The sequence below is a fragment of the Bos grunniens genome, chromosome 23 (assembly GCF_055505025.1).
Source record: "Bos grunniens cultivar Pamir isolate PY7600 chromosome 23, Bosgru_T2T1.0, whole genome shotgun sequence".
In the NCBI taxonomy this organism is placed as follows: Eukaryota; Metazoa; Chordata; class Mammalia; order Artiodactyla; family Bovidae; genus Bos; species Bos grunniens.
Window position 1 is genome coordinate 51,866,899 of NC_141187.1, and position 27,699 is coordinate 51,894,597.

Sequence of the window (27,699 nt, forward strand, 5' to 3'; positions counted from 1 at the left end):
AATTTCATGCAGTCTTTTACTCCCATTTTTCCCTCTTAAGAATCAGATTAAAGTGTCTGGTTTCCCAAGCGCTTGCCTACAACCCGGGCTCCTCAGACACACCTGTGCAATTCTAGCTGCCTTGGCAGCCCAGCAGGTGACCCAGAGAGCTGCTCTTTGTTCCTGCTTCACGTGTATTATGTAGCCCCGGGCGCCCAGCCACCCAATCAGCCTGATTCACAACCTGAAACCACCCCACCTCCTCTGCGCCTGTTCCTGACGTTTATATAACACGGGTCCTCGGAGGTCTGACAGCACACTTTCTGCCCTTTACCACCCAGCTGACCTCACAGACGTGGGCTTCTTACATTTTCGTGTTCGATTCTTGGGCTTCCTTGGTGGCTCAGAAGGTAAAGAATCCACCTGCAGTGCGGGAGACCTGGGTTCAATCCCTAGGTTGGGAAGATCCCCTGGAGAAGGGAACGGCTACCCACTCCAGTATTCTGGCCTGGAGAATTCCACAGACTGTATAGTTCGTGGGGTTGCAAAGAGTTGGACACAACAGAGGGACTTTCACTTGATACCTGGAAAGGCAAATCCAGACCGAGGGCTCAGGTGAGCCATGAGATGACACACTGGACTTGGTGGCTGGGCTGGACCAGTGCTTGACTCTGGACAGTGGGATGAGGTCCAAGTGAGGTTTTCTTCTCGGGCTTTTTCTGTTACCTCACTAGGACCTAATCCCACTTCTCGGAGTCAAGCGCTGGGTGCACTCCGGCTGTTTATTAGGTTGGCCAAAAAATTGGTCGTGACTGTTGATAGCACCATGCTGTACCCATCAGCCATTTCCACCTATAGTTTTTCCATTGACATGGTTTCCAGAGCTTCCCCTGGTGGCGTAGCAGTAAAGAATCTGCCTCCCAGTGCAGGAGAGGCAGGTTCGATCCCTGAGTCAGGAAGATCCCCTGGAGGAGGCTATGGCAACCCACTCCAGTATTCTTTCCTGGAGAATCCCATGGAGAAGAGCCTGGGGGTGGGGTGGGAGCTACAGTCCATGGGGTCGCAGAGTCAGACACAACTAAGAGGCTAAACAGCAAACCACAGGTCCTACTTTTAGGACCAGTGCCTTTTCTGTGGCTGCATAGTGTTCTACCACACGCATCTACCACCGTATGTGGTGGAAGGTCTTCATTCCACTTTCTCACCACCACAAACACTGCACATTTCCCTTGGTGCTCATGTGGGAACGTTTCTCTGGATCGACTCTAAAAGAGGAACTGTTGGATCACGAGCACTGCACTGTCTTCAGTTTTAACAACTGCCAAGCTGCCTTCCAAAGAGCCCTTTCCAAATGGGCTACCCCAAATCAGTACTCAAGGAGGGCACATGTTTCTCCATAACCTGGTAAAAACTCCCGTTCTTGTCAGACTTCCCCAAGTATAAGTTTCCAAATTAAACATGACTCTCTTATCTTTCTACAAATATGGCATGCACAGGTTTATTCACCTCATTAATTTTTGAGGATGTTTATAAGATTAAAAGCTGATTCAAGGACCATTTGTGGAAATGGATTTGTAGAGTCAGATTATATTAAAATAAGATTGCAAGGCTAGATAGAAAAATGGTCAGTGTCTTATAGAGCAGTACATTATAACCTTTGACGTTAACTTTACTTTGGAACAAAAATTATTCGCATCTCTTCTGTGCACAAATCTACAGCTTGGTATGCCTTTCATTAAAAGTAAATAGCAGCATCCAACACCAGTACATTTGACTAGAAAAGGAAGTAATCCTTGGGCTTGAAAAATACCCTTTGATAGGACATTGAAAGGATCACTGTTTTTCTGGTCTCATTTTCAGATTTTGGATAATTTTTCTTAATAGATTTTTAAAAATCTGTATCAAAACAATGGATTAAAAAGTGGCAGCTCACTGTTTTACTCAGAATTTCTGTAATGATTAGTAAGTTCTGGGCAGTTGCTATTTTTACTCTCTAGTTCCAGGTCTCTTTAAACAAACATCCCTGACAGGAAAACGCTTCCTTCTGTTTAGTGACCAGAGTGCCTGGCACAGCTGAAGGGCTGCCTCACGAAGTTAGGTCTCCTAGGCAACAGGGAAACCAAGACCTGATTGCTCCCAGGAAAGATTTGGCTGGATGCATAAAAGCTCCTGGGCTTCCCTGGTGGCTCAGAGGGTAAAGAATCTGCCCGCAATGCGGGAGACCCAGGTTCGATGCCTGGGTCTGGAAGATCGCCTGGAGAAAGAAATGACACCCGACTCCAGTACTCTTGGCTAGAGAAGTCGCAAAGAGTCGGATGTGACTGATTGACTTGACTTCCTAGACTTGACTTCCTAAAAGCTCCTGCGCATCTGGAGAGATGCTGGTGGGAGAGATGCCCACGGCAGAGGGGGAAGGGGCACAGAGGCGGGAGGCCTCAGTGGGGCTTTGCCGGGGCGGGGGTGCGGGGTGCGGGGTGCGGGGTGCGGGGTGGGGGGGGAGCGGCGGGGGGAATACTCGGCCCCGCCCCCCACCTCCACCCTCTGGTCTCTCTTGCAGACCCCGCGGTCAGCCCATCAGTCACCAGGATTCAGCAGTCAGCCCCTCAGTCACCAGCACGGACAGGTTGCTGCCACTTTGGGGAGTCGCCAGCCTGTGGGAAACACCTTTTCTTCCCAGCTCACAAGGCAAACGGGAGGTAAAGATAAACTTGGATGAAAACTTGGATGAAAACTTGGACGAAAGCTGACGATCTGATATGGGCTAATCACTGGAGCCGGCTGAGCAAAACTTGGAGATGGTGATTGTGTGTGAGGGTGTGTTGGGGGTGTGTTGGAGGTGTGGGGGACACACCCCTCGGACAAGTTGCTTCACGTGACCGGCAACCGGCCCTCGGTGCCCACCGTTTCTGCCGAGCTTCTTTAGACTTTCTAGAAGTGCAAAGCGCTGAAGGGCCTCGCCCTGGGTCTGACCACCCCGCCTCGGGCGACGTGAGGTCGCCCAAGACACTGCAATTGAGTTCCAAAGCCTGAACTAACTTCCGAGTCTTGAACTCTGGCTTGAAGTTACCTCCCAGTGAGGACCATCATGCGGAGCGGGCGGCTGCGACCCCAGGTTCTCCCCCCGGCAGCTGCCCCGGGGCCACTCCCGAAAGCCCTGGGCTCAGCACGCGCCCAGCGCAGGCGGGGACGCTCTTCCCCGGGGCCCTCTCCCACCGCCGGCCCGGCCTGCTTCTGAGCAGCGGGTTCCCTCTCCTTCCGGGGGTGGGGGCCCTGGGGAGCCGGCGCGGGCCCGCCGCGTCGTCTGTCCCCTGCTGCGTCCGGGCAGTGGCGCGACTGGAATGCGCGGGGGACGCGGGGCGGGCGGCTCCGGCCTCGGGCCCGGCCCGGGGTGGACGTGCGGGCGGCGGGAACCCGCCAGACAGTCCCGGCGCCGGGGCCCCGGAGCGGTGCGCCCCGCCGCGCGTAAGTTCAGCTTCCACTCCCGCAGGTCGGGTGGGGCACGTAGCCCCCCGACCCGAGAGTTTCCCAAGATCGAGAAACGAGACGAGAACAGTCGCCACCCGGGGCCGGCTCAGTCTCTTCCGGGCCGGGCCGGCGGCTGGCGGCCCGGGGAGGGGGTTGGCGGGCGGGCGGGGCGCGGAGGCGGGGCCGGCGCTCGGGTTTCCGCTCCGCCCCGCGGCCTGGGGACCCGCGGCCCCAGCGGCGCGGGCTCTGGAGGCGGCGCGGGGCGCGGCGGCCAGGCCACCCCTCCGCCCGGAGGCGGGGACGGCGGAGGCGCCCTCGGCCTCGACGTCGGGACCGCGCCGCCCGCGATGGGAAGCGCCTTATAAGCCTGTGGCCGCGCCACCCCGGAGAGCGCGCGGACCCCGGCCCCGGGCCCCTACCGAGCCGGTCTCCGGACAGGTTAAGGGAGGACCTCGGCCCGTCCCCGGCCTCGGGCGAACCCGGAGAAACCGGGAGAAACCCCGGATCGCTCCAACTCTGGACAGACCTCGGACGGACCCCAGCCCGGGATAGATCCCGGCTGCAATCGGCTCCCGGCCCCGGACGGACCCCACGCGGACCCCGGCCGCTGGCGGACCCCGGACAAATTCCAGATCGCTCCGATTCTGGACAGACCTCGGACGGACTCCGGCCCCGGATAGACTCCGGCCGCGGGTGGACCCCGGACAGACCTTGGCCCGGAATAGATCCCGGCTGCAGACAGCTCCCGGCCCCGGACGGACCCCGCGCGGACCCCGGCCGCGGGTGGACCCCGGCCCGGGCGGGCGCGCCCCTGCCGGCTGGGGATGCGCGGCCCGCGGCATGGCCTCGGCGGTGTTTGAGGGCACGTCGCTCGTGAACATGTTTGTGCGCGGCTGCTGGGTGAACGGCATCCGCCGGCTCGTTGTCAGCCGGCGCGGCGACGAGGAGGAGTTCTTCGAGATCCGCACCGAGTGGTCGGACCGCAGCGTGCTCTACCTGCACCGCAGCCTGGCCGACCTGGGCCGCCTGTGGCAGCGCCTCCGCGACGCCTTCCCGGAGGACCGGCCGGAGCTGGCGCGCGCGCCGCTGCGCCAAGGTGGGCGTGGGCCCGGCCTGGAGGACTGGGTGGCTGAGGGTGTCAGGGGGCTCGGGGACCGAGGGCCTCGAGGTCTGGGAGGCAGGAGTGGGCTCGTGTAAAGTGCGAGAGGGGGCCTGCAGGGGCGCTTGTTAAGCCGGGATGGCAAGCGCTGGCGGGCGGGCGGGAGTCTGCGTGCGGGCCGAGGCAGGCGGGACGGGCGAGCCAACGGCCAGCCCCTGCGACCGCGGCAGGAGGGGCTGCGGGAGCCTTGGGGAAGAGTCAAGGACAGCGTCCCGCGGGGGGCGCGCCCTGTCTGGCGGCACCCCCCAACCCCGCGGGGCCGCTCCTCCTGTCCCTGGTGGCCCGGTGGCCGACAGCCTGAGTGCGAGGTGCCACGCGGCCTCTGTCCCTCCCCGGGAGGGGCCGCTGGGGTGGGTCCGCCTTGGGTTTGATGAACCGAGCCGCCTCCTCCAGGCCTTGTGACTTTCCTGGCTCTCGGGGACTGGGTGGCTTCCCATTTCGTCTCCGCGGCCCACGGTCTGGCCCTGGAGGCCGTGGAGAGGAGGCTGGAGGAGAGGGAGCCGAGGCTGAAGTTGAGGCTGGAGGGCTGGAGGGCTGGGCCTCCTCCCCACCCCACACGCAGGACCACCTGCCCCGCTGAGAAGGCCGGCGCTGTCCTCTGAACGCAGCCCAGGGACACCTTCAGGGGCGTCTCCCTGAGTTCTTGGGATACTCTCCACCCCCCTGGTGACAGCCCCGCCCCGAGTGTGAATTATCTGGGTAATTAGCTCATTCTCATGACACATCTTCTGGCAGACGCGTCACTTGGCAAGTCTCCCAACGCTGGCAAGTTTGCTGGCCCTGCCGCTGGAGTCTCAGGCTGATGGCTACTCTGGAGGGGAGTTCAATGCCATCCCAAGCATGGCAGCAGTTTACCTTGACTTGCTGTATGGGGGTGTGTGTGTATTACTGTATTTTCAATGTATCAATTGGATGCCCAAATCAGGAAAGCTTAGATGAAGGACCAGCTTTATTCAATGCCTTTCATCTTCTCTGGAATGGGGAGGGCCATAAGCAAACAGGTGCCCCCGAGAGCTAGCACAGAGGCTGCCTTTCCCTCCTCCCCTCATCCCCTCCCGGGCCTCCAGGTCTCACTGTCAGAGGACCCCACTCAGTGGTGCTCCGGGCTGGCTCCTCCCCTTAATGCAGGACTCCGCGCCCACTTTCCCTGTGTGGGTTGGCACGCGTGCCCCCTGTCTGGCAGTAGTAAGCCCTCCAGGGATGTGGCTCCTGTTGCCACCCTCAGTGGCTTCTGACGAGGGTCACAGGGGTTGGGGAGGAGGGCGCAGCTTCAGTTGTCTTGGGACCTGGTGAGGAAACGGAGCAGAAGGTGGGTGAGTGTGAGGTGTGAGTGTGAGTGTGACCCGCCATACACACACCCCCGCTGTGCACACACACACCCACATTGTGCAGAAGGTGGGTGACTGTGAGGCACATGACCCGCTGTGCACACCCACACCCCCATGCATACATGCACCCCCCATCGTGCACACATATACACACCCATCGTGCACACATACACCTACCTTGCACACATACATCCCCATCATGCACACCCACACCCGCCGTGCACACGCACACCCCATTGTGCACACACACCTGCCGTGCACACACTCCCATCATGTACACACACATCTGCCCCTACAGTGCACACCCACACCTGCCTTGCACACGCACACTCCCATTATGCACACCCACATCTGCCTTGCATGTGCACACTCCCATTATGCACACACACACCTGCCTTGCACACACAGGCCCCCATTGTGCACAGGCAGGCTCCCATCATGCACACCCACACCTGCTGTGCGCATGCACACTCCCATCATGCACACACACGCCTGCCGTGCACACGCATACCCGCTGTGCGCATGCACGCTCCCAGCTCTATCTCTGTGTGCAGGCTGCACTGGGTCAGTCCTGAGTTTCTGAAGTGTCAGCACAGAGAGTGCCTCTGCTGAGTGGGCACCCTCAGGGAGACAGGAAGAGCGTGGTCACCAGGGAGAAACCAAGACCCAGAAGGGATCGCATAGCTGCGTTTAAGCATCTGAAGGGGAAAGCCACAAAGACGTGGGTATTACATGCGATGGGGTGCGGGGCAGTTAGAAGAGGACCAGGGTTGGGTGTGCATGCTCTCTAACGGCCGTGATGGACTGTGGGAACCATCATCCCAGCTAGAGTCCTGACAGTCGAGACAAGCGGGGAGACCGCCATCTGACTGGGGGGCCTCCTGTGAGGCCAGCTCCACGCCTCTGGGGCCGAGGAGGGGCGACCTCACCGTCTGTCTGGGTCTCGGTTCTCTGCTTGGAGGCACGCCGCTGCCCCCAGCACCACCTGAGCATGTGGTACACCCACAGGAAGGCCTTTTCCTTCCTTCAATCCTTGTAAGTCCAGGGAAGTTGTTTGCTAAATAAAATACATCTCCATAAGGTCAAAGGAGTTCACTTTATTTCCAGGCAGATTCATTGTTTGCATAAAAAGATGGCCTGGAGGTCCAAACCATACACGCAAAAGGCATCCAGAAGCGGTGTTGGTTGAGCTGGCAAGTGTTCTCAGTGTAATTCCCCATCAGAGGCCCTCAGTTTAAACTTATTGCATATTTCTGGGCTGGGTTAGATTGGCCCTCTTGTCTTTTTCAAAAGTTCTGTGAGCAAGTCTGGCTTTCAGAGCGCGTCCTGGCCGCTGGTGGCTGTTGTCAGCGGAAGACTGGGCACCTCCAGGGCACGGGGCAGCCCTGGCCCCGACCTGCCTCTGAGATCCCGCGTGCACTCAGGATTCGGAGCCCTCTGTCCTGGTCCCTGGGGAGCTGCGGTGGGAGCATGTTCTGTGCAGCGCGTGTACTGTCCCTGCATTCTGCATGCACCGGTGCTGCCTTGGCCGTCAGTCCATGGAATGTGTGCGTTTCCGATGAGGTATTAAACCCCTGTGTGCAGTGGCGGCTCGGGGCTCACCGGCCCACCTCCCTGGCCTTCCGTCTGGGCGAGGCAGCGCTCGGGACTTGTCCTGCTTCCTCTGTCCTTTTCCTTGGCATCTTGACCTTATGCTCCCCTGCGTCCGGATCTGATGCCTGCGTCCTTGTTTCCTTGTCCCCCTGCCAGGGGAGGGAGGCGGCTGCTTCCTGTGCATATTATCTCTGGGTGACCGAGGCATCCCTCTGCTTTTTTCCACACTCTGACACAGGTGGGCCAAGTCTCCAACTGAAATCTCCTCTGCGTAATACATTGGTTCAGGGCTTCCTGACCAGATGTGGCAAGGCCACTTGCCTGTTACATTGCTCACGTCTGGAAAGGTTTACGCTTTAAAAGACAATCATGCAGAATTTCCCAATGACTCCTTGGAGTTTTGGGACTATTTTGATCATATATATATATATTTTTTTTTTTTTTACTAGCACCCATTTCAGGCCCTATACAGTCATCTCCACAGCAAGAGATTCTATTTCCAAAGTGGTCAGGTGATCTTTGGTTCCTGAATACTGTAATACCAACACTTTGGCTTTGTGTTCACTCTGCAAGTATCTCCCTGCCGCCTCCCCTGTGCTAGGCAGCTTCTAGGTGCTGAGGACGCAGCAGAGAACAAAACAGACAAACCCCTGCCCTCATGATTCTGTGTCTCGGTTTGAAGAATCTGATAATGATCAAGATAAGTTAAAAATATGGTAGATGGTTGTACATGTTCAGAAGAAAGGAATTCAAGGAGGGAAGGAGAGGAGCTGTAACTTGTTGGGGCAGGTGAAGGGTTCACTTTCAGATGGGCCGGTGGGGGGAGGGGGCAGAAAGGGACGTGAGTGCCTGGGATGGGGCTGTCAGCGCACGTGCAAAGGCCCTGAGGCGGGCGTGAGCCCCGGTGTCTGAGTAGTGAGAGGGCTGTTGTGGCTGGAGGGCAGGTGCCGGGTAGGGGTGGGGGGGGGAGTGGGCAGATTGCGCTCAGTGAGAGGCTCTTGCTGGAGATGGAGAGCGGGGAGCGCAGGGACTGGATGGACGGGCAGCCTGGCTGCCGTGCTGAGAAGGCTGGAGGAGGACCAGGGAAGGCGCCAGGGATGATATGTGTGTGGGTTTTAGTCGCTCAGTCATGACCTGGTCTTTGCGACCCCATTGACTGTAGCCCACCAGGCTCCTCTGTCCATGGGGATTCTCTAGGCAGGAATACTAGAATAGGTTGCCATTCCCTTCTCCAGGGGATCTTCCTGACCCATGGACTGAGCCCGGGTCTCCTGCATTGCAGACAGATTCTTTCTTTACCCTTTGAGCCACGAGGGAAGCCCAGGGAAGCTGTGGGAAGTGCTCAAAAACAGCTGGTCTGGGAGGGAGAGCCTGGGGTTTACTGAGAGGCCAGACGTGCCTGTGGGAGCGTCAGGGGAGGCAGAATACCGACTGGAGGAGCTGATAGAGGGCCCGGCTTTGAACGCGGAGTTTTCAGCGTTTCTCCAAATGAGGCCCCTCCTTGAGAGCTTGCGTGTGTGCTGGGGTGACGTCTGTTCACCCTTGCCCCTGGGGACCTGGATCTGCCTATGTCCTCACAGACCCTCTGTCAGACGTGGGGTGGAGGGAAGGTGTCCGGCACCTACCAGCTGGGCCCGGACGCCCCTGCCCACCGACAGCTCCAGGGACAGCGCTCACTCCCAGGCCCTGCTCTCAGGCGGACGGGGCACGGAGCTCCGTGCTTTCCCCAGGGAAGATCGCTGTCTGATTTGGGGGCCAACTGCAGGACCCCGAGTTCACTTTCTTGGTGAAAGTGGCTGAAGACACAGCAGCAGCTGCAGGGCTCCAGGCCTTGGAGCAGCGGCGTGAAGGTCACCTTCTCCCGCCCGGAGGGTGCCGCACTGGGGCTGGGGTCCTGCCCTGCCCGCACCTGGCGTGGCCCCCAGCCTGGCTTCCCTGCAGGGGGTCCCCCTCTTCCAAGGAGGGGGCCATTTTCCCTTCTCTGGGCATTTTGGGTAATCTCTCTGCTTCACAGACCTATTTTTGAACCTCTTCCATATATAGGGCCCCTGGCTTGAGCTGTGAGGCTCTGCCGTCCCCCAGGTCCCGAGGCGGCCACACCCGCCTCCTGGGAGCCGCTGTCCCGCCCTTCCTAATGCTGGGTTTCCTTTCCGAACCCGTTCCGGCTGTCACTCTGAGCCCCCTGTCCAGGCTCCGGACACTCCGCCCCTGTCGGTGGCACGTGGCCTGTGGTCTCAGCTTGCTGTGGGCCCAGGTGAACCGGGCCAGCTCCCGGTTGGGGAAGGAGCAGTCGGAAGCTCACGGCCGTCGCTGGCTCTGGAGCTTCTTGGCTGTGACCCCTTCCCACCAGATGTCCACAGGGAGGCCTGGCCCTGCCTCTCAGCACCGGGCCCTGCTGGTAGCACCCGGCTGCCCTGGGGCTGGCCCCCGGGATGCGGTCCTCTTCTCTTTGTAAAATAGCGTGGGCCTGCTGTGACTCCGCTGTGTGTTTTTATCCATGCTTTCCCAAGAGGCAGAAGGTGCCTGTGGTTGGGGGCCTTCAAAGCCAGGGAAGGTGGGTGTGTGGTGACGGCAGAACCCTGAGACGCGGGCTGGGTGTGCCCGCTCTGTGGGGCTCCGCCTGGAGCTGCAGGAGGGGCTGTGGGAGCGATGCGGGAGCGACCGTGAGCGAGCACTCAACGTTGCCAGGGCTTGGTATCATCGTCCCACTAAAATCATTCTCATGGGTGCTTTTGTTCATGTTTACTTCCCTGGGTGACTGGAGGCTTCCATCAGCCCTTCTGGTCACCAGGGCTGAAAAGAGGCTCCCGGGAAGTCCCCTGCTGCGCCCGCCTGGGGACACCTCCCTGTGGTCATGTCGGTCTCGTGCCCGTCGTCCTGGCCGGCCCGGGGACAGGGTCTTGTCATCCGGTGCCCATCACCTGATGCAGCCCAGGACTTCCTGTTTGAGGGCCTGGGGCGGGTGCTGTTTATTCCTTAAATTCCTTCTGAGTTTTAAGGCAAACTAAGGCTCAGCGAGTGGCTCCTTAGGCATGCTGAGTCTGAAGTTGAGTAAGGAATTCTGCTCGTGGTTGGAGGAGAAGGAGGCGGCCTGGGGAAGGAGGGCTTGGTGCAAGGGGAGCGCCTCACAGGCGTGGGAAGAAGCCAAGCAGTCTTCCCTCAGCCAGCTCCCGGGTCTCCAGACGCGTTGCCTCGTGTCTGCCCTCTGTCTCCGCTGCCTGCTCTCCCTGCCCTTCTTCGTCCTTGGGAGGATCGGGGGAGAAATTCCCGGCCCCCAGTGTCATCGTGAGCGTCACTGGGCCAGGGAGGCCAACAGTGGGGAGGACTGAGCCTCGTGTGCAGCAGGGGGAGCCCAGGGCAGAGACCGGAGCCCCAGCGCTGAGGTGGGAGGCCGCAGTCCACCTGGGGAGAGCGGGCTGCGGTCTGGACCCTGAGTGTACGGAAGAAGAATCACCTGGGTCAGCTCTCGAGCTCACTGAGTGAGTCCCCGCCGCTTTTACCCTGACTGTCTATACAGACAACACATATTTAGGAAGTTATCATGGAGAGTTTTCCTGGAAAATTTAAAACGCTTTGTTTCCAAAATTTGATTACACTGTGCCCTGGTGGCTCAGTGGTAAAGAATCTGCCTGCCAATGCAGGAGATGCAGACTCGATCCCTGGGTTGGAAAAAAACCCCTGGAGAAGGAAATGGCAACCTACTTCGGTATTCTTGGCTGGAAAATCCCATAGTCATAGGAGCCTGGCAGACTACAGTCCATGGGGTCGCAAAAGAGTCAGACACGACACAGGGACTAAACAGCAACGGCAGCTTTTAAAGCATGTTTATCTCTTGTGCAGACAAGGTGACTCTGCATTCCTCACCTTGTCCAGCCGTCTGCTTCTCTGGACAGTGAAGGGTGGACTTTTGAAATGCAACGTCTTACTTGATTTGGTCAGAGAGTTCACGTCACAGAAGATTTCCCCGGGGCTCTGTCATGGGTCTGCAGTCGAGAGACTTGCATTCTCTGGGTGACGGACTCGCCTTCCCAACTGACCCGAGAAGGATCTGTGTTCACACCCAGAACTTAAGGGGCCCCAGGCGCTCAGCTGGATTCCGCCCCGAGCCCATCCCTGGAGGCTGGCATGGTCACCGGGGCCTCCGCCAGGGAAGTGGGGTGTGGGGCCCGGTGTCGGCGGCGAGAACGGTGGTCCGTGTCTACTCAGAGCCTGATCTTTGTGCTTGTACCAGCGCGCTCAGTTTGGGTTCCGAGAACGAGTTGGTGTTCGTGTTCGTATAAAGACCTACCCTGGAACTCACAGAAGCTCATGTCGTGGTCTTGCTTCTCAAGACTGCGGCAGTTTGGACAGAAAGGGCCCCCTGGCTGCTCTAGCCTGAATTTTAACCCCGGAAAAGGATGTGAAATCAACGTACTGAAATTTACGTACAGTCGTGTTATCAGTCTTTGGGTTTCAAATTGTTAACTGTTTTGGGCGACGTCTGGATAAACTTCTCACATCAGAAGCTGTGTAGAGTGAACTTTTAAAATTGACGTTGTATTAGTGACTGTGCTTTATCAGAAACGAGACCGTTTTCCAGGACGGTGAAATGTTCCGAGCCAGTTTCCTGCGCCGACGACGTGGATGCGGCGGGTCCTCGCGGGCTGCTGGAGCCCTCTGCTGGCTGGCCCTGGAATGACAACAGCCCATAATCAAGAGGCCTTGGAGTTTCTCTGCCCAACCTTGCAAATTCAAAACCACCGAACCCTCCTGCAGTTTTTAGAACCGCGATCTCAGACAGTAAAACTGGGTCAAACAAGATTGCCACAGTTTTTGCTTCATCAACAATATTTGGAATACAAAAGCTAATGTTCCTAGACAATCCCAAATTATTGTACTTCAGCACATTTTTTAAAATAAAATTTAAAATCCTTACTGTAAACAAGTGACATTTGGAAGAGCGGTACCAGTCAGTAAAAGCCAAAGCTGTCGATCACAGAGGAAGAACGCAGCAGGTAGAGCAGGAAGCCCCCAGCTGCGTGTGCTTGGTCTGGGGTCTCAATGCGCCATCTGTCCTGGGCGACGGTGCGGTCTCCAGGTACCCGTTGTGTTCCCTGCCATCTCCCCACCCCACCCCCACCCCTCACCCCCCACCCCCACCCCTCACCCCCCACCCCTCACCCCCACCCACCCCCACCTCCCCATCCCCCACCTCCCCATCCCCCACCACCCCATCCCCCACCTCCCCATCCCCCACCTCCCCATCCCCTACCCCTCACCCCCACCCACCCCTCACCCCCACCCACCCCCACCTCCCCACCCCCCACCTCCCCACCCCCTACCCCTCACTGCCACCCACCCCTCACCTCCCCACCCCACCCCCACTTTACAAATAACCAAAGGACAGTGATTTCCAGGCCCAGAAGAAGAGGGAAATGTGGGCCCTGGAGTGTGGAGAGGGCCCGGCCCTTGGAGGCCACGTGGCTGGTGGTGACCCCTCCCTGCTCTGATGTGAGGTTGGGACAGGGGCTCTGCAGCAGCAGGGGGCAGCCTCTCAGAGGCACCCAGCGGAATCTATTGCCACAGCACCCCCCCCCGCCCTGGGAAGAGGCCAGAGTCCTGGTCATTCACGTGGACAGGTTCCCTCGGAGGAAGGAGGGCTTGCCTCAGGAACGCTGGTCCCAGCCGGCTTGGTGGTCTCTGGGACGCTGGTCCCAGCCGGCTTGGTGGTCTCTGGGCGTCTGTTTTGGGGAAACAAAAGTGCCCCAGTGAAAAGCCAGAGCGTCACACCATCGCCTGTCCCTCTGCTCTTGCTGGAGGGATTCTGGCAGCTTCTTTCCTGTTGAAATGTCTTCAGCCCCTCTTGTCTTGAAGTGTTTTGTTTCCTAGGAGCACCATTTGGCTTCCCCTCTGGGGCTTCCCAGGTGGCGCTAGTGGTAAAGAACCCATCTGCCAATGCAGGACGTGTAAGAGACACGGGGTCAGTCCCTGGGTCGGGAAGATCCCCTGGAGGAGGGCATGGCAACCCACCCCATTGTTCTTGCCTGGAGAGTCCCATGGACGGAGGAGCCTGGTGGGCTACAGTCCACGGGGTCACAGAGAGTCGGACACGACTGGGCTGAGCACACGTGTGCACACACAGACGTCACCGCTGCAGCCTGGCCATCATGTGCTTTCTCCACTTGTGGCGGGGTGGTTTCCGTGTCTGTGAGACAGCTCACAGGAGTGGCTCCGAATGTCACCTGTGGCTCTTGAGAAGAAACTAAAGCTGCTCGACCATGCTTACTGACTGTCATCATCATGTAGTTTCCTTTGGCTGTTCTCCTTTCTTTTCCCCTGCTTGTCCTCACTTCTCTGATTAAACTTATCCATTGGCTAAAGTTTTTCCACAGACAGAATTCAGGCTGAGGACACGGGGTGGGGCAAGAACTACCGGGTCCCACTCAGAATGAGGGCACGGGGTCACAGGGCACGAGCTGGGCAGGGTCCCCAGGGTCTGTGCCCCGAGCTGGAACGCGATGTGTTACTGGAAGTCTGACGAAGCACCTGTTGCCTTTCTCTGCTTCCTTCTGGAAGCAGGTCAGCAGGAAGGTGAAGCTACGGGGCACCCAGTAAGTCTGGATGCCAGATAAACAGCGAATAACCTTCAGTGCGTCTGCCCACACGCCCGCGTCAGCTGCTGTGTCGGAAGTGCACGTCGCCCTGGGCGTCCTGTGCGCTGCGTCCTGATGCTGGAGCCCTGCAGGAAGGTCAGCGGAGAACAGAGTGTGTTCACCGACCCAGGGGCACCCTTGGTGGTTATGAACCCAATGGCGGGCTTTATGTCCTGGAAAGTGGGCATAAATGTGCTGTGTGCGTTGGCCATGCACAAGGCTGATCTTCCTGTATCGTCCTTACAGAACATAAAAACACGAGGACCTGAGTGACTTAACGGCGGTATCTAGGTGTCATAAAAGCTGAGATGTGATGGTTTTCTTGTCTAAGAACAAGAAGCACCTCATGGGGATGATTTATACAACTGTCCTCTCTAAAAACAACTTTTCAGAGGATTTTTGCAGTATCCCTCTTTCCCTCCATAGACTTGCCCGCAGCGGGAGAAGGATGGCAGAGCTGTGTGGAATGTGTGTGTGTGCAGTGTGTGGAGTGTGTGTGTGTGTGAAATGTGTGTGTGTGTGTCTGGAGTGTGTGTGTGAGTGTGTGTGTGTGTGGAGTGTGTGTGTGGTGTATGTGTGGAGTGTTTGTGTGTTTGTGAAGTGTGTGGTATTTTGTGTGTGTGTGTGTATGTGTGTGGACTTCTAAACAAGCACCAGGCCTGGGAGGATGTGTCCTGAGACCCTGAGACTCTGCCCCGGGCATAGCTTCTTCCCTTCCTGCTGCCACCAGCCTGCTGGGCGGCGGTGGGGCGGGCAGCCTGGGAGAGAGGGGTGGCTCAGCCCCGTCTGTCTGCCAACGGCTGAGGCGCCCGCCACGCGGTGGGTGGCACGGGGTGTGTGGACCAGAGTCTGGGGTCTGCTGCCAGCTGCCTGGGCCCTGCGGCCAGCTGCGTGGGCCCACGTGGCCGAGAGCACTGGTCAGGACCAGACAGGCCACTGATGAGCAGACCCCGGGTCAGCAGGTGAAGGGGCACTGGCCTGTCTCCAGGTAGTTCAGGGACCAGCTCCTGACCTTGGCTGGATGTCCTCGACTCCGGCTGATACGAGGGGCCTCTGAGTCAGGCAGTTTAGGAAGTTAATTTTATCTCAATGTGGACTTAGTGAGTTGCCTGCAAAATGAACAACCATTCTCCTATCAAACAAAACCGGGACTTCTGAAAACTGAGATTCAGTGACTGAAAGTAATTCTGGGATGCCAGCCTCTGTGGTTTGGGTCCCGGGTCACGTGACATGTCCTGGGAATCCGCATTGCTGCTTCCCTGGGAAGCTGATGTGAAGGGCTGGTCCTGGGAAGGTCGGTGCTCTGCACGGCTCACGGGGAAACGGAAATGCACCCCAACTCTGTGCTGTTCAGTTCAGTGGCTCAGTCGTGTCCGACTCTTTGCGAGCCCATGGACTGTAGCACTCCAGGCCTCCCTGTCCGTCACCGACTCCCGGAGCTTGCTCAAACTCATGTCGATCGAGTCGGTGATGCCATCCGGCCATCTCATGCTCTGTTGTCCCCTTCTCCTCCCGCCTGTTGGCTCTAGTATTTTAAAGACTAAGCACTGCGATTTCTAGTAGCCAGTCAAGACGTCTGGTAACTGGAATGAGGGGTAGAAGCTCAGATCCCTGGAAGATGCCATGAGTCATGCCCATGCTGGTTTTTTCTGAGTAAAGATCTGGTTTTTCCCTTCTAAACCCCAGATCTAAATAACTTCTCTAGCATGGGCTCCATTTCCAAGGGCCCTGTGGTCACCCTGGCTGTGTCACGGGGCAAGGGGGAGGCAGCTTCCCTGGCTGCAGCCACCACACTGTGGGGGCCAGGGTCTGGCCCTGCCCCCCGTGCAGGGTGTAGATGGAGCTGGCCTGACTGTCCCACTCAGAGAGGCCTTCGGTGGTCTCTCTGTGGATTTCAGACGGCCCCTCTTCAGCACATACCTTCATCACTCTTTGGGTCGTTGAAACCTGATCTGGGGCTGAGGACCAGGCTCTCAGGGCAGGACTGAGCCCATGTGAGGCTGAGTGCCCTTCCCAGAGGGCCCTGAATGCCCTTCTGTGGAGGGCGACCCCAGGGTGGTGTCCCTGCTGTGGGCTGCCCGTTGGTCTGTATTTCATTTGGGAGCCCCCGTCCTGGTCTGCTTCTCTGATGGAGGCGTTTCTGCTTCGACCCCAGGACTGATCGCCATAAAGGACGCCCATGACATCGAGACCAGGCTTAACGAGGTGGAGAAGCTTCTCAAGGCCATCATCAGCATGCCTCGAAAGGTGGGGGTGCGGGCCGAGGGGGCAGGGCGCTGGGTGGGCAGGTGGGGTGGCAGGCATCCTCCTGGAGGCGTGGAGGACAGGGCGGGGCCAGGAGCCTAGGAGAGGGTGCGTCCTTGGGCTCTGGGAGCTCCAGTGTTCTCTCCCCCCGGGAAGAAGCGGAAGCAAGGGGCTCACAGTTTACTGGAACGTGAGGGGGACGTGTGTGAAGCACCAGCGCAGTCCTGGCCTGCGTTGTTCCCGTGGTCCCCATCCTGCCTGCCCTGGGCCCCGAGCCCCCCGAGCCCCTGATCGGGGCGCGGGGACGTGGCCCATGCCATCCCGCCAGCAGGAGGAACGTGTGTAGGAAGGAAAATGTTTCTTCCCAGTACTCCAGGTCAGAAGTTGTGCTCACCTTCTTCGAAAGGTCGCCCCTGGATCAGGTGTTAAAGAATGACAACGTGCATAAAATTCAGTGCGGCTTTCAGAGTCCGGTGAAGATCTCAGGTGAGAGTGCAGGGAAGGCGCCGGGTGGGTGTGGGTGCGGCGCTGCCGTGCGCGGCCGAGGGACCCGGAAACCTTCCCAGCCCTGTCCACGAGCTGGGCACGCCTGCCCCCCTGGGGGCCCGGAAGGCAGAAGCAGAGGGCGGGGCTGCTTCCAGATCTCGTGAAGCGGTGTGCTTCTCCCTGCTGGCCCGCTGCCTGCTTCCAAAGGTGTGTAAATCAGAACTTACTTTAAAAAAAGAAACAGTCTGTGAGGAAAGCATTAGTGAGGCGTCTTGAAGCGAATGGCTGGAATCCATCACCAAGTGCAAAAGCACAAGTTCGGCTCGCGCAGCGTTGCCTTTGCTCTGGGCTTTAGGGCAGGTGGGACAGAAAGGGACACTCGGCGTGCGGCTCCTCAGTGTGCACCTTGGGCCGCGCCTTCTGGCAAAAGTCAGCAGCGGGAGGAGACGGGCAGCTGTCCTACAGGTCTCAGGGGAGCGAGGGCGGAGCCAGGGCTCAGCCCGCTGGCAGCTTCCTCTGATCCGGGCTGCAAGTGCCATCACAGCACTAGACTCTTTCCTCGGTGCTGCAGGCGAGGCTCCGAGGAGCATTTTGTAGGGAGAGGTCTGTCCCGGGAGCCCAGGGACTTGTCTGGGCTGAGCGAGGTCGTGTGGGACCACCCCCTGGGGGGACGGGGAGGGTGCTCCCACCGGAGGTAAGATGTACCTTCGTCGTTCACCGAGTGAGGAAATGAATGTATCCAGATGAGAAGAGGGCCAGTTCAGGAGTCCTTTCCACGGCACGATTTCTTACGGCAGCGCCGCCAGCCCCTGAGGTCCCGGCCGCTGAGAGCCGCCCTGCTCCCCAGCCTCGGCCCATGTTTGGGGTGTGCACAGACTCCGGGGTCCCCAGGCACGGAGTCTGCAGCAGCCGGGCTCCCCCCCGGGGACGCGTTGTCAGTACCCACGTGCGCCACCCCGTATCTGACTTCCTGGCTCGTTCATTTGTTGATTTCCTGTGGTCCTGGGCAGGTTGGGATGTGGCCCCTCTGGGTCTCCTGTCACTGCAGAGCCACCCTCGAAACAGGCCCTCAGCCTCCTCCCCGCCGGGCCTGTCTCCTCTCTCCCACAGGCCCGCTCGTGCACATCCACTCTGGTCGTGCTAAATTCCCTCGTCCTGAAAGGGCCCTGGCCCTCTCTCACCACCCTTCCTCCCAGACGTCTCTGACGTGGCCTCTCTGGAGGCGATGCAGCCTGGGGGGCAGCCCTGCCTTGACTCACTCACCCTCCAGGTTGACAGGCTGGGGGCCAGGCCTCCACGAGGTGGCGCTAGGTGCTCGTGGCATAAGGACCAGCCGCCTCCCAGGGCCTTGGTTCTGGCAAGTGCTCTGGCCTCTTTGGCGAGGCTTTGGGTCAGTGGAACCGGAAACATTCTTCACACCATGTTAATCTAAAAGCTTGTTACCAACTCTAAGAAAGCTGTGCAGCTTAAAAGGAAGCATACACCTTTGAATTTATATCAGCCACAAAACCCAGAGTATTCAGGTTTGGGAAGCCTGGAAATATAATTTTTTATTACTACTAAGTCACTTCAGTCATGTCCGACTCTGTGTAACCCCATAGATGGCAGCCCACCAGGCTTCCCCGTCCATGGGATTTTCAAGGCAAGAGTACTGGAGTGGGGTGCCATTGCCGTCTCCGAACTTTTTATTAGCCAGGCATTTGTACACTCTCAGCCTTAATTTTCACCAGCATTTGTTAGATTCTTTATAAAAACTCTCTCATTTAACACCCCCCCCGCACAGTGCCACTCAGGATAGACACTGTTATTCCCATTTTACAGGCTGCTTCTGCTGCTGCTAAGTCGCTTCAGTCGTGTCTGACTCTGTGTGACCCCATAGACGGCAGCCCACCAGGCTCCCCCGTCCCTGGGATTCTCCAGGCAAGAACACTGGAGTGGGTTGCCATTTCCTTCTCCAATGCACGAAAGTGAAAAGTGAAAGTCAAGTCACTCAGTCGTGTCCGACTCTTAGCAACCCCATGGACTGCAGCCCACCAGACTCCTCCATCCATGGGATTTTCCAGGCAAGAGTACTGGAGTGGGTTGCCGTTGCCTTCTCCGATTTTACAGGCTAAGAAACAGCAAAGAGTAACCTCCTTCACAGGCTTAAGTGGTAGAACTGGAGTTTCCTGGAGGCCCAGCTGGCTTCTCTTCACCGACAATTAAGGAATGATTTGCAGCAAATGTGTTTTGGGGTCTGGCTCCATCTTCTAGATTCCACGTCCGAGAACTGCAAGTCTCACACTTAATAAAGACTAGGAGCTTCCTGTATGAGGTGACTCTATTTGCAGCAGTCATGTTTGTTTTCACTTGTAGGGTCCCTCCCCGCCCAGTTCCCCTGGAGAGGGAAGGAGAGAGGATTTGGGGTTGTCAGCTGGTGTGCTGAGGTCGCTGAGGTTTTACATGCTTCCTGGGGCAGATTTGAGTCAGTTAATAAAAGCAGAAAAGAAGGTGGTCCTGGGGGCTCCCCTGTGGTCCAGTGGTTAAGATCCACACTCCCAAGGCAGGGGGGCTGGGGTCAATCTCTGGTCAGGGAACTAAGATTCCACGTGCTGCACGATGCGGCCCCCAAAATTGTTTTTTAATTAAAAAAAAAAAAGTGGCTCTGTGCTGTCCCGCGTTTCGAGCTGTGAGGTTGGGGGTCTTTCTCCCGCTGTCAGGGCTTGTCCCCTGCGGGCCTCTCTGCCCACTCAGGCGCTTCTCGGCCTCCTCTTTGCACCGGGTGGTGCCGTTGACCCTGGTGGGTCCAAGCACCGACTTCTTGCTGGTTTTTGGCTCCTTCTGACTCACGAGCCGTCTCACGGTGGGCTGTGGGTGGGCTCCACCGGGAGGGGCGGTTGGGGACAAGCCGCTTGCTGGTGCCGCTCACGGGGGGCAGGTCCAACGGCCCACCTGGAAGGGCCAGTGAGACGTGCACTACCCCTTCTCCAGAATGTCGGAGGAAACTTCAGCCGTTACTCGGCAAACCTGATTGATGAACAGTCATTTTGTCCTGGGAGCGGGAGGAGGAGTCTAGTTTTCTGCCTTCTGTTTTGCGTAGTTCCCCTAAGTGTCTTCCTACGGAGAGAAGCTGAGAAAACTGAGATCCAAGTACCTAAATGCCTATAAAGATTACAAGCAGACATGAAATTACAGCCTCACTTGTTTAAAAAGAGCAAATCTGTCCATGGGGATAAAATAATCTAAATGGTGATTACGGTATAAGAAATAAAAGGAAACAGTGCCCCAGATAACCAGGGCATCAGACGCCCGCTGAGATGGCAGCACGGGGCGTCCTGTGGCCTGACCGGGGCAGAGAATGGTGCTGTGAGCTGTCTGCATGCGTCAGGGCCTGCGTGGAAGACGGTGGTCCCTTGGGAAAGCAGCAGGAATCTGGAGTGTTTTTAAGCACGTTTTTAAAGTGAGGTAGGTGGAAGGCCTGAGCATGGGACTTGCTGACCAGGGTTGGTGGCTGTGGGCTAGCCAGCGTTCAGGCAGCTGCCACCCTGGTACTGCCCCCCAACCCCACCCCCCGGTGCCTATTCTTGGGGTCTGTGGTCTGCTGAGGGAAGGGCAGGGCATGCAGTCCAGGAAGTGTCAGCCGGAGGACGTGGACGAGAAGAAATGCGTGACCCCAAATGTCAGAACTTCAAACCCTGACCCCCTTGTGAGTTACCTCCCCCGTTGCTCTCGTTTTCAGAAATCATGAGGTCCAATGGATTCTGCTTAGCAAATACGGAAACGATCGTTATTGACCACAGTATTCCGAACGGCAAAGACCAGCACGGGGCCGTGGACCCCGCGGAGCACCTGTAAGTGGGCTGATTGTCTCTGGCAGGGCCCAGCTGGGTCCGCGGGTTCTGCCCCGTCTGTGCTCAGGGCTGGGAGCCTGCACTCCGCGGGCAGCCCTTCCCCTCCTGGGGGCTGGCTCGGGCGGCCGGGGGTCAGGCGCCCGCCCAGCCTCACCGCCTGCCTCCCCGCGCAGGTTTGAGGGCGGGGGCGAGCTCCCCGCCGAGCTGGAGGACGGGGACGACCCGGCGGCCTACGTCACCAACCTGTCTTACTATCACCTGGTACCCTTCGAGACGGACATTCTGGACTGAGCCCCCCGGGCGCCTCCCCCCGCCGCCCGGGACCTGCCCCCTCGAGCCTGGACGGGCCACAAGTGCCTGCGAGACGGCCCGGGCCAGGACTGGACACCCGGCCTCCCCCGGGAGGGCACCCGGCCACCCTCCCCCACGTGCCCCCCTGGACCAGCGCACAGGACGTTTCAAGTGAGACCTTGCTGGGTCCCCGGGTTCTGGACGACACGGGGGGTGGTTCTGTCACCCAGGTTTCTCGGGACCAGGGTGTGCGGCTTCCAGTCCTGCCTCCTACCTTCTTCCCAGAAGCTGTGGGCTTCGTGTCAGCCCAGGGGTGTTGGCAGAAGGTTGGTCGTGAGTGGGGTATCGGCTGCGGGCACAGGGGACCTGCTGACCGGTGCCCGCATGGGGGACAAAGAGAGGATGGAGCCCACCTGGCCTCTTGCTAGGGGTGAGGACGCTGGGGCCCCGGGCGGCCGGGGGCCATTCCCCTGCCCGTCACCAAGCTCGCGATGATGCAGCCACTGCGTCAGCCTGAGAAGACGGGAGCCGGGAGGTCACCGAGGGCCCTGGCGGGTCCCCCGCTGCCCTCAGGGAGGGTCTGGGTTCTACGTGTTCATCTCCTCACAGAGTCTACTAATGACCAGAATTTGCTCATGTAAATAATAGTAAATTATTGAGAATCCTAATTCTTTTACACAATCTGTTTTTTAATCTATTTTCATGAAATAAAACACATTGCTCTCCTCTGATCTGTTTACCATGTGGCTCTTGTCCCTGCCCTGGGGCCAGGAGACCCCGTACGCCAGCCGGCCGCCCCAGCACTCGCTGTCCTTTAGGAAGTGTGTTCTCGGCCTTCGGGAGTGATCTGTGCAAAAAAGAAGTGAAAGTCGCTCAGTCGTGTCCAACTCTTTGTGACCCCATGGACTACCAAGTGCATGGAATTCTCCAGGCCAGAATGCGGGAGTGGGCAGCCTTTCCCTCCTCCAGGGGATATTCCCGACTCAGGGATCAAACTTGGGTCTCCCACATTGCAGGCAGATTCTCTACCAGCTGAGCTACCAGGGAAGCCCAAGAATCCTGGAGTGGGTAGCCGATCCCTTCTCCAGCGGATCTAAACTGGAAAGGAAACAGGCAGTGTGTGCTTTTGACTTTGGGTCTCCCCTTCCTGCACGCTCCCCACTGGCGGCCCCGGGAAGCCCCTCCTGTGAGCCGGCGGGCAGCAGATGGCCTTCCCGTGGCCTCCACACCTCCCTGGCCTCCAGCCCGCTTCCTAATAGGCAGTCAGGTGGCCGACGGGGTCAACAGTTGCCTTCCTCTCTTGGGGGTCAAATTCAGTTCTGAATGGAGGGGGCCTCCTCCTGGCAGGGTTAGAATCAATCACGCTCAGCCAATCAGCGTCCAAGTTCCAATCGCTGGTGCCTGGGTATCTTCCTCGTTATCCACGTTCCATGGGGGGCTTCTCCCCAGCTGTGGGGTCACAGTGGCGGCAGCTCCCTTTTCTCCTCAGCTCATGGGGACCGTGTCACCCCTCAGGACCAGCTCGGCTTCCCAGGCCCGCCACAGCTTTCACACACAGCGCTCCACCGTTTTCCGGTCAGCGTGCACCGAGACCTCTAAGGTAACGGTCAGATTTTTGCATGTTTTCCTATAAAATACATCAGAGCGTTCTCTGACTTCCTTTTTTTCCCCTGGAAAACACGATCTTCCAGGCCCATTTGTGGCGTGCCCACATTTGGAAGGAGCAGGCGTACACATCGGTATTTTCAAGCGCGGCAGTAAACGGGGCCGGTGCAGACTCCTGGTGAGGACGCCGCTGTGGGCAGTGGGGACTTGGGCTCGTGCCCTGTGTGGCAGCTGGTGGTCACGTGAGTGCTGGGGGCACAGAGCAGCCAGTCCACCCGGCCCTTCAGCAGAAGCTGGAAATCTGACTTTCTACGTGAAGCACCCCAATTTAGAGGTGTTGCAAAAAGCAGAAGTAACGAGAGTCAAGCAAGTGAAAGAACCAGGAGTTTCGGGCTCTGGACGATCAGCTTAGAGAAGTGATGCCCGAGGGCTTGGGTGGACGTGGGAAGTCTGCTCGCTGGCCCACACGCCCCTGCGAGCGGGGAAGTCCACCGGTGAGCTGAACCTGTTCGGTGAGTGTGGAAATTGGAGGAGAGGGAGGGAAGAAATTAGATCAAATACCAGTATAAATACCCCCGGGACCAAGACTTCAGAGCTGATGGAAACCACCTGATGCCACACAAAGTCAACCAATGAATCGGGAGCCTGGGGTCAGCAGGCTTAAGCCACTGCGCAAAGAAGAGAAGACACCGGGGTCCTGCTGTAGAGCACAGGGGGCTGTACTCAGCATCTTGTAACCACCTGTGTTGGGAAAGACCCTGAAAAAGACGAGGTGTTTTTGTTACTGAGTCACTGCTGTACACCAGACACTGCTCCAGTTTGCATCCCTCACCGGCAGGGCAGGAGGGCCCCTCGGTCTCCACACCCTCTCCAGCGTCTGTTATTTGTAGACTTTCTCACGGTGTCCACTCTGATGAGCGGTGATGCCTCGTTGCAGTTTTGATTTGCATTTGTCCCATAGTCATCCATGCTGCACATCTCTTCGTGTGCCTCTTGGCCTCGCTACGGTCTCCAGGCTGCTGGGTGGATTTGGAGCCGCTGGTCACAGTTTCCAGTCGAGAACACGGGCGTCTTCTGCTGAAGTCCATTTCTTCTGGGAGAAGCAGGTCTGGCCAGTGTGTGCGGCCCGGGGACACGGCTGCTGCTGACCGCAGGCCGCACCTCCTCTTCGTGGTTTTGAAAATACGTTTTTATTTTTGGAACTGTTTGCTGTCGTTTCCTGAAAGGGAGCTTAATGACCAGGTAGCCCTCTGGCGTCCCACCCCATCCACAGAAGGGTTTGATTTTTGCCCATTTCAGCTTCTCGAGTGTTTGATGGAAACAGACAAGGTCAAAAGTAGGGCTTTGAGAAGCTGGAACAGCTGGACGACGGGAGTGCGAAGTCCTCCCGCGACTCGAAACGCTGACTCACTGAGAGCGGTCTGATCAAGCCTCATCCCCCTCCCACTGGGTTATTTTATGTTTTATAATTTGATGAGTGGAGTTGATTTGACTGAGTCAGCCTGCTGTTTTGCAGACAGAAGACTTCAATACAATCCATGAAGTCGGTGCTCTGAGCACTTAGGCAGAGCTGCCCTGGCCTCCCAGCCCTGAGGCCGCGATGCTGGGAGGGGACTGAAGTCACCAGCCTCTAGGCGGCGGGGAGGCCACCGCAGGGAGCAGGGGAGGGGAAGGCATCATCCACAGGGTGGAAAACTCTAAACACAGTGTGAGGGAGGCCGGGGAGGCTGCAGGGTGGGCAGGAAGGACTGTGGTCACAGGGAGGTAAGGGCCGCGGCTGAGCATGAGACTCACCCCTGGGCCTGAAACCGGGCCTGACGGCTCAGCCTCCGGGGAGCTCGGCAGGGCGGGCAGCTCACAGGCCAGTCTGCGCCCCCTCCCGGCCGTGTGGGTGGAGGAGGGGGACACATGGGTGGGCGGTCTCTGCTGTCCAGGCTGGTCCCAGCGCAGACTTGAGCAGAGCTGCTTTCTTCAGGCCTGGGCTCAGCCTGCAGACAGGAGCCCCTCGGGGGCCCTGGGATCCGGTTAGACGAGCTCAGAGCCCTGGCGTGGGAGGCTCATGCTTGTCATCCCAGCCCCTGGAAGACAGTGTGGGGCCTCCTCTCCCCCTCAGCTGGGCAGATCAGCCCGCTGCCGCCCCCGCCCCGCCGGGCGGTGTCCACACCCGCAGGAATCTGGCTCCATTGAACCCTCGGGCGCAGGGTGGTGGTGGGGGATGGTCGCGCCAGCGCTTCCCCAGAAGGAAGCTAAGAGAAAGGAATGAGGATGTGCAACCCACAGGCTCTGTCCACGCATCTGCCAGAGGAGGACAGGCAGTCAGCTCCTGAGGCTGACTGGGGGCGGGGGCCGGGCCGTTCGGCTTCCTGGGTCACTAGAAGCCAGAGGCAAGTTTGGATTTGGAAGGTCCCAGGTTGTCCAGGAAAACCGCTAGATTTGGGGGGCTGCTCCCGCGGCAGGGGGGCCTTGACCTGGGTGCCGTCACTGCTGCTGGCTGGCGGCCGCCCCGCCTCGTTTGCTCCCAGGGGAGCCTGGACTGGGTGTGCTGTGGCCCCCAGGCCCCAGACCTGCAGGCCTTGCCTGACCCCACTGCTCTGTGTGGAGCCCGGACCTCCTGATCTCATCCGGCAGGGCTCCGCTCCCACAGCCCACCCATGGCTGGAGCCCCGTCCAGGCACAGGCCCAGCGGTGCGGCCAGCCAGTCCTCCGCCATCACCACGAGGGGCTTCCAGTCACCAGTGGGCTCATTACCTCTATGTTCTGGTTACAGACCTGTGTCTCACTGGGCCCCAAGCCCTCAGTTCAGAGGCCACGTAATCCATTCTGCGTGGATGGCTCTGCACAGGGACGTGAAAACCAGTTTGGGTGATGCATTGAATAGAAACTGGTGATAAATTGAATGGAATATCCCAGACAATTCTCTCTTCACAAATCTTTTCCAAAAATCTAAGGAGCCTGAATACGTTCCACCATTTACTTGATTATCGTCCTAGTAATCAGCTTCCAAAATGAGCTCTGAGCAGGACCGGGGGGTGTGGGGTCTGGAAGATTTGCAAGCAGCCCGATGCCGGGGGCTCGCCCGCCCTCTCGGAAGCCCGGCTCTTCCCTTCTCTCACACAAGGTCGCCGAGCCCATCGTCTCTCTCTGTCTCTCCCCGTCCTGATTCTCAGCCTGGAACAGGTTCAAATGCTATGACTGATGCTGATCACTGCTCCTGATGGTTATTACCGTTTAGGAGTGAAGTGGTTCTGGCTGTAATTCTCCTCTTAACAGTCGCGTGCTAGTGATAAGGGTCGAAGTTGCTGTGGTAAATCCCTAGGCAGCAGTTGCACCGTCTTTGGAGCCAGGTGGACAGGGTTCAGAGCTCAGCTACACCCCCAAAGGGTAACTCCGAGCCAGGCCCAGGAGCACTCTGCGCCTCAGTTTACCCACCTGGAAAGTGGGGTGATCAGAGGTTCTTCCCAGTCTGTTACCAGGATCCAGTGAAAGAAAGCATGGGAATGCTTAGCAGTGTCTGGAGAACAAGCTGTGGCCAGTAGGTGATGGGTTCTGTTACTGGACACCCATGTTAGGAGCAATTCATAGTAGACTTTGCCGAGGGGGTGTTCCCAGCCGGTTTCGTCCAACAGATGCAGGGTATTGCCAGGCTCTGCGCTGGTGAAGCTGGGCGGATCACGGGCCTGACCATGGCATTTCTTATGCTTTCATGGATGATTCAGACGGAAGCACCCAGTATGTATGAGAAAGATGCCCGAGGAGCAGCACAGAGAGAAATACGGTGAGAAAAGGGTGACGGGCACTTTGCTCTGATTTAATCCGCTTGGTTCATCATATTCAAACCCAGAGAAGCACAGTCTTCGGTGTCAGGCAGAACCGCAGGCTCGAAGGTGACTGTGGGCTGTGCCATCACTCTGGAGGCGCAGCTGCTGGGTGACCCCGACCCCCCGAGCATTCTCATGGGCAGAGTCGCTCTCCCATCAAACCCTCCCATCATCCTTCCCCTGGTGGAACCTGCCATCTGGTTGCTTCCTTACCCTGAGGTACAGAACCCTCATCACAGTGTAAAGAGCATCCCTTCCCTGGGGACCAGAAGTGTGACCAGGGACCAAAATCCAGACCCCAGGGAAGGGGCTCTGATGGTCAGATTCCAGGGCTCAGCTGTGGGCGGGGTGAGGACAGGGTCCGTGTCAGGGCAGTACCAGAATCTTCCCTGAGGTAGTGTTGAGCACAGTCCCCAGCTGGTCTTAGCAAAGCCGAGATGGGGTGCCAGGCTCTGCCCTGGGCCCACGAGACGAGGGCAAGCAAGCTGGGGGGGCCCTCACTTTGCTTCGCCCGCAGCTCGCAGTTCTGGGTCATTTCTAGGACACTAAGATGTGTGTTTACATAAAGCTGGAAGCTGTGGTCACGACCCCTGAAGTCCTCCTTTCCTCCTGCCGCTAGTTGAAGGAAAGCTTCTGGGCTTTGGAGGCTGATGTGTGTGGGCCGAAATCTTCATGGCTGCCCACATTCGGGCAGCCCCAGGGTCTGCAGGGCTTTCCTGAGCCAGAGACGGTTAAGCTGAAACGTGAAGGGAGGACGAGTGGGAAGGGGCAGTCAGGAAAGAGCCCAGGAGAGGGGGCAGTGCCTGCAAAGCCCGTGAGCAGAAGGAACGTGGCCTCGAGCAGCTGCACTTCTGTTGACCAGCTTCTTCCCCAGACTGTCCAAGAGCAGTGAGGGGAAGTAAACAGCGAGACCTCACGGGCTGGCGCAGGGCGGGCTTGCTCCTTTCCGAGGCCGTGGGCACCCATCTCCCTATGAAAGCCCTAGAAAATCTTGCTCCCCTCACAAAGAGAGCATGTTCTGGAATTTAAGATTTTGTAGCAACACAGATCCAGGGAGCCAGAGCCATGCCCACTAGGAGAAGCTGCCTGTTCCAGGGCTGGCCTGTGACAAAAGGGGGAAATGCTGTTATTCAGCTGGGGTAGAGGGTTCACGCAGGGGTGGGGGGATTCACGCAGGGGTGGGGGGGTTCACGCAGGGGTGGAGGGGGTTCACGCAGGGGTGGAGGGGTTCACGCAGGGGTGGGGGGATTCACGCAGGGGTGGAGGGGG

At 58.4% G+C, this 27,699-nt stretch overlaps 1 protein-coding gene across 5 annotated transcripts; it reads left to right on the top strand.

Moving 5' to 3' along the window:
- Positions 1–2,248: 2,248 nt before the first annotated feature.
- Positions 2,249–24,099, top strand: PXDC1 (PX domain containing 1). Of its 5 annotated transcripts, XR_015152604.1 has the most exons (7): positions 3,686–4,540; positions 16,312–16,403; positions 16,769–16,886; positions 20,605–20,716; positions 20,890–21,178; positions 22,497–22,607; positions 22,699–24,099. XR_015152604.1 is itself a non-coding variant. In XM_086370426.1 (6 exons), the coding sequence occupies exons 1-6, from the start codon at positions 2,358–2,360 to the stop codon at positions 21,005–21,007; spliced, it is 585 nt and encodes a 194-aa protein (XP_086226552.1). In that variant the 5' UTR covers positions 2,249–2,357; the 3' UTR covers positions 21,008–21,738. The 5 variants fall into 5 exon arrangements, 4 of the variants coding, with proteins under 4 accessions (XP_086226552.1, XP_086226551.1, XP_086226553.1 ...); XM_086370426.1 differs by lacking the exons at positions 3,686–4,540; positions 22,497–22,607; positions 22,699–24,099 and adding exons at positions 2,249–2,363; positions 2,537–2,675 and having other exon boundaries at positions 20,890–21,738; XM_086370425.1 differs by lacking the exons at positions 22,497–22,607; positions 22,699–24,099 and having other exon boundaries at positions 20,890–21,738.
- Positions 24,100–27,699: the final 3,600 nt, after the last annotated feature.

Bases quoted from the DNA above. Each gene is read 5' to 3' on its own strand.
- PXDC1 (XM_086370425.1), top strand. From the start codon at position 4,285: ATGGCCTCGGCGGTGTTTGAGGGCACGTCGCTCGTGAACATGTTTGTG. The intron at 16,404-16,768 runs GTGGGGGTGCGG...GTTTCTTCCCAG, and splicing joins TCATCAGCATGCCTCGAAAG to TACTCCAGGTCAGAAGTTGT. The intron at 20,717-20,889 runs GTAAGTGGGCTG...CTCCCCGCGCAG, and splicing joins GTGGACCCCGCGGAGCACCT to GTTTGAGGGCGGGGGCGAGC.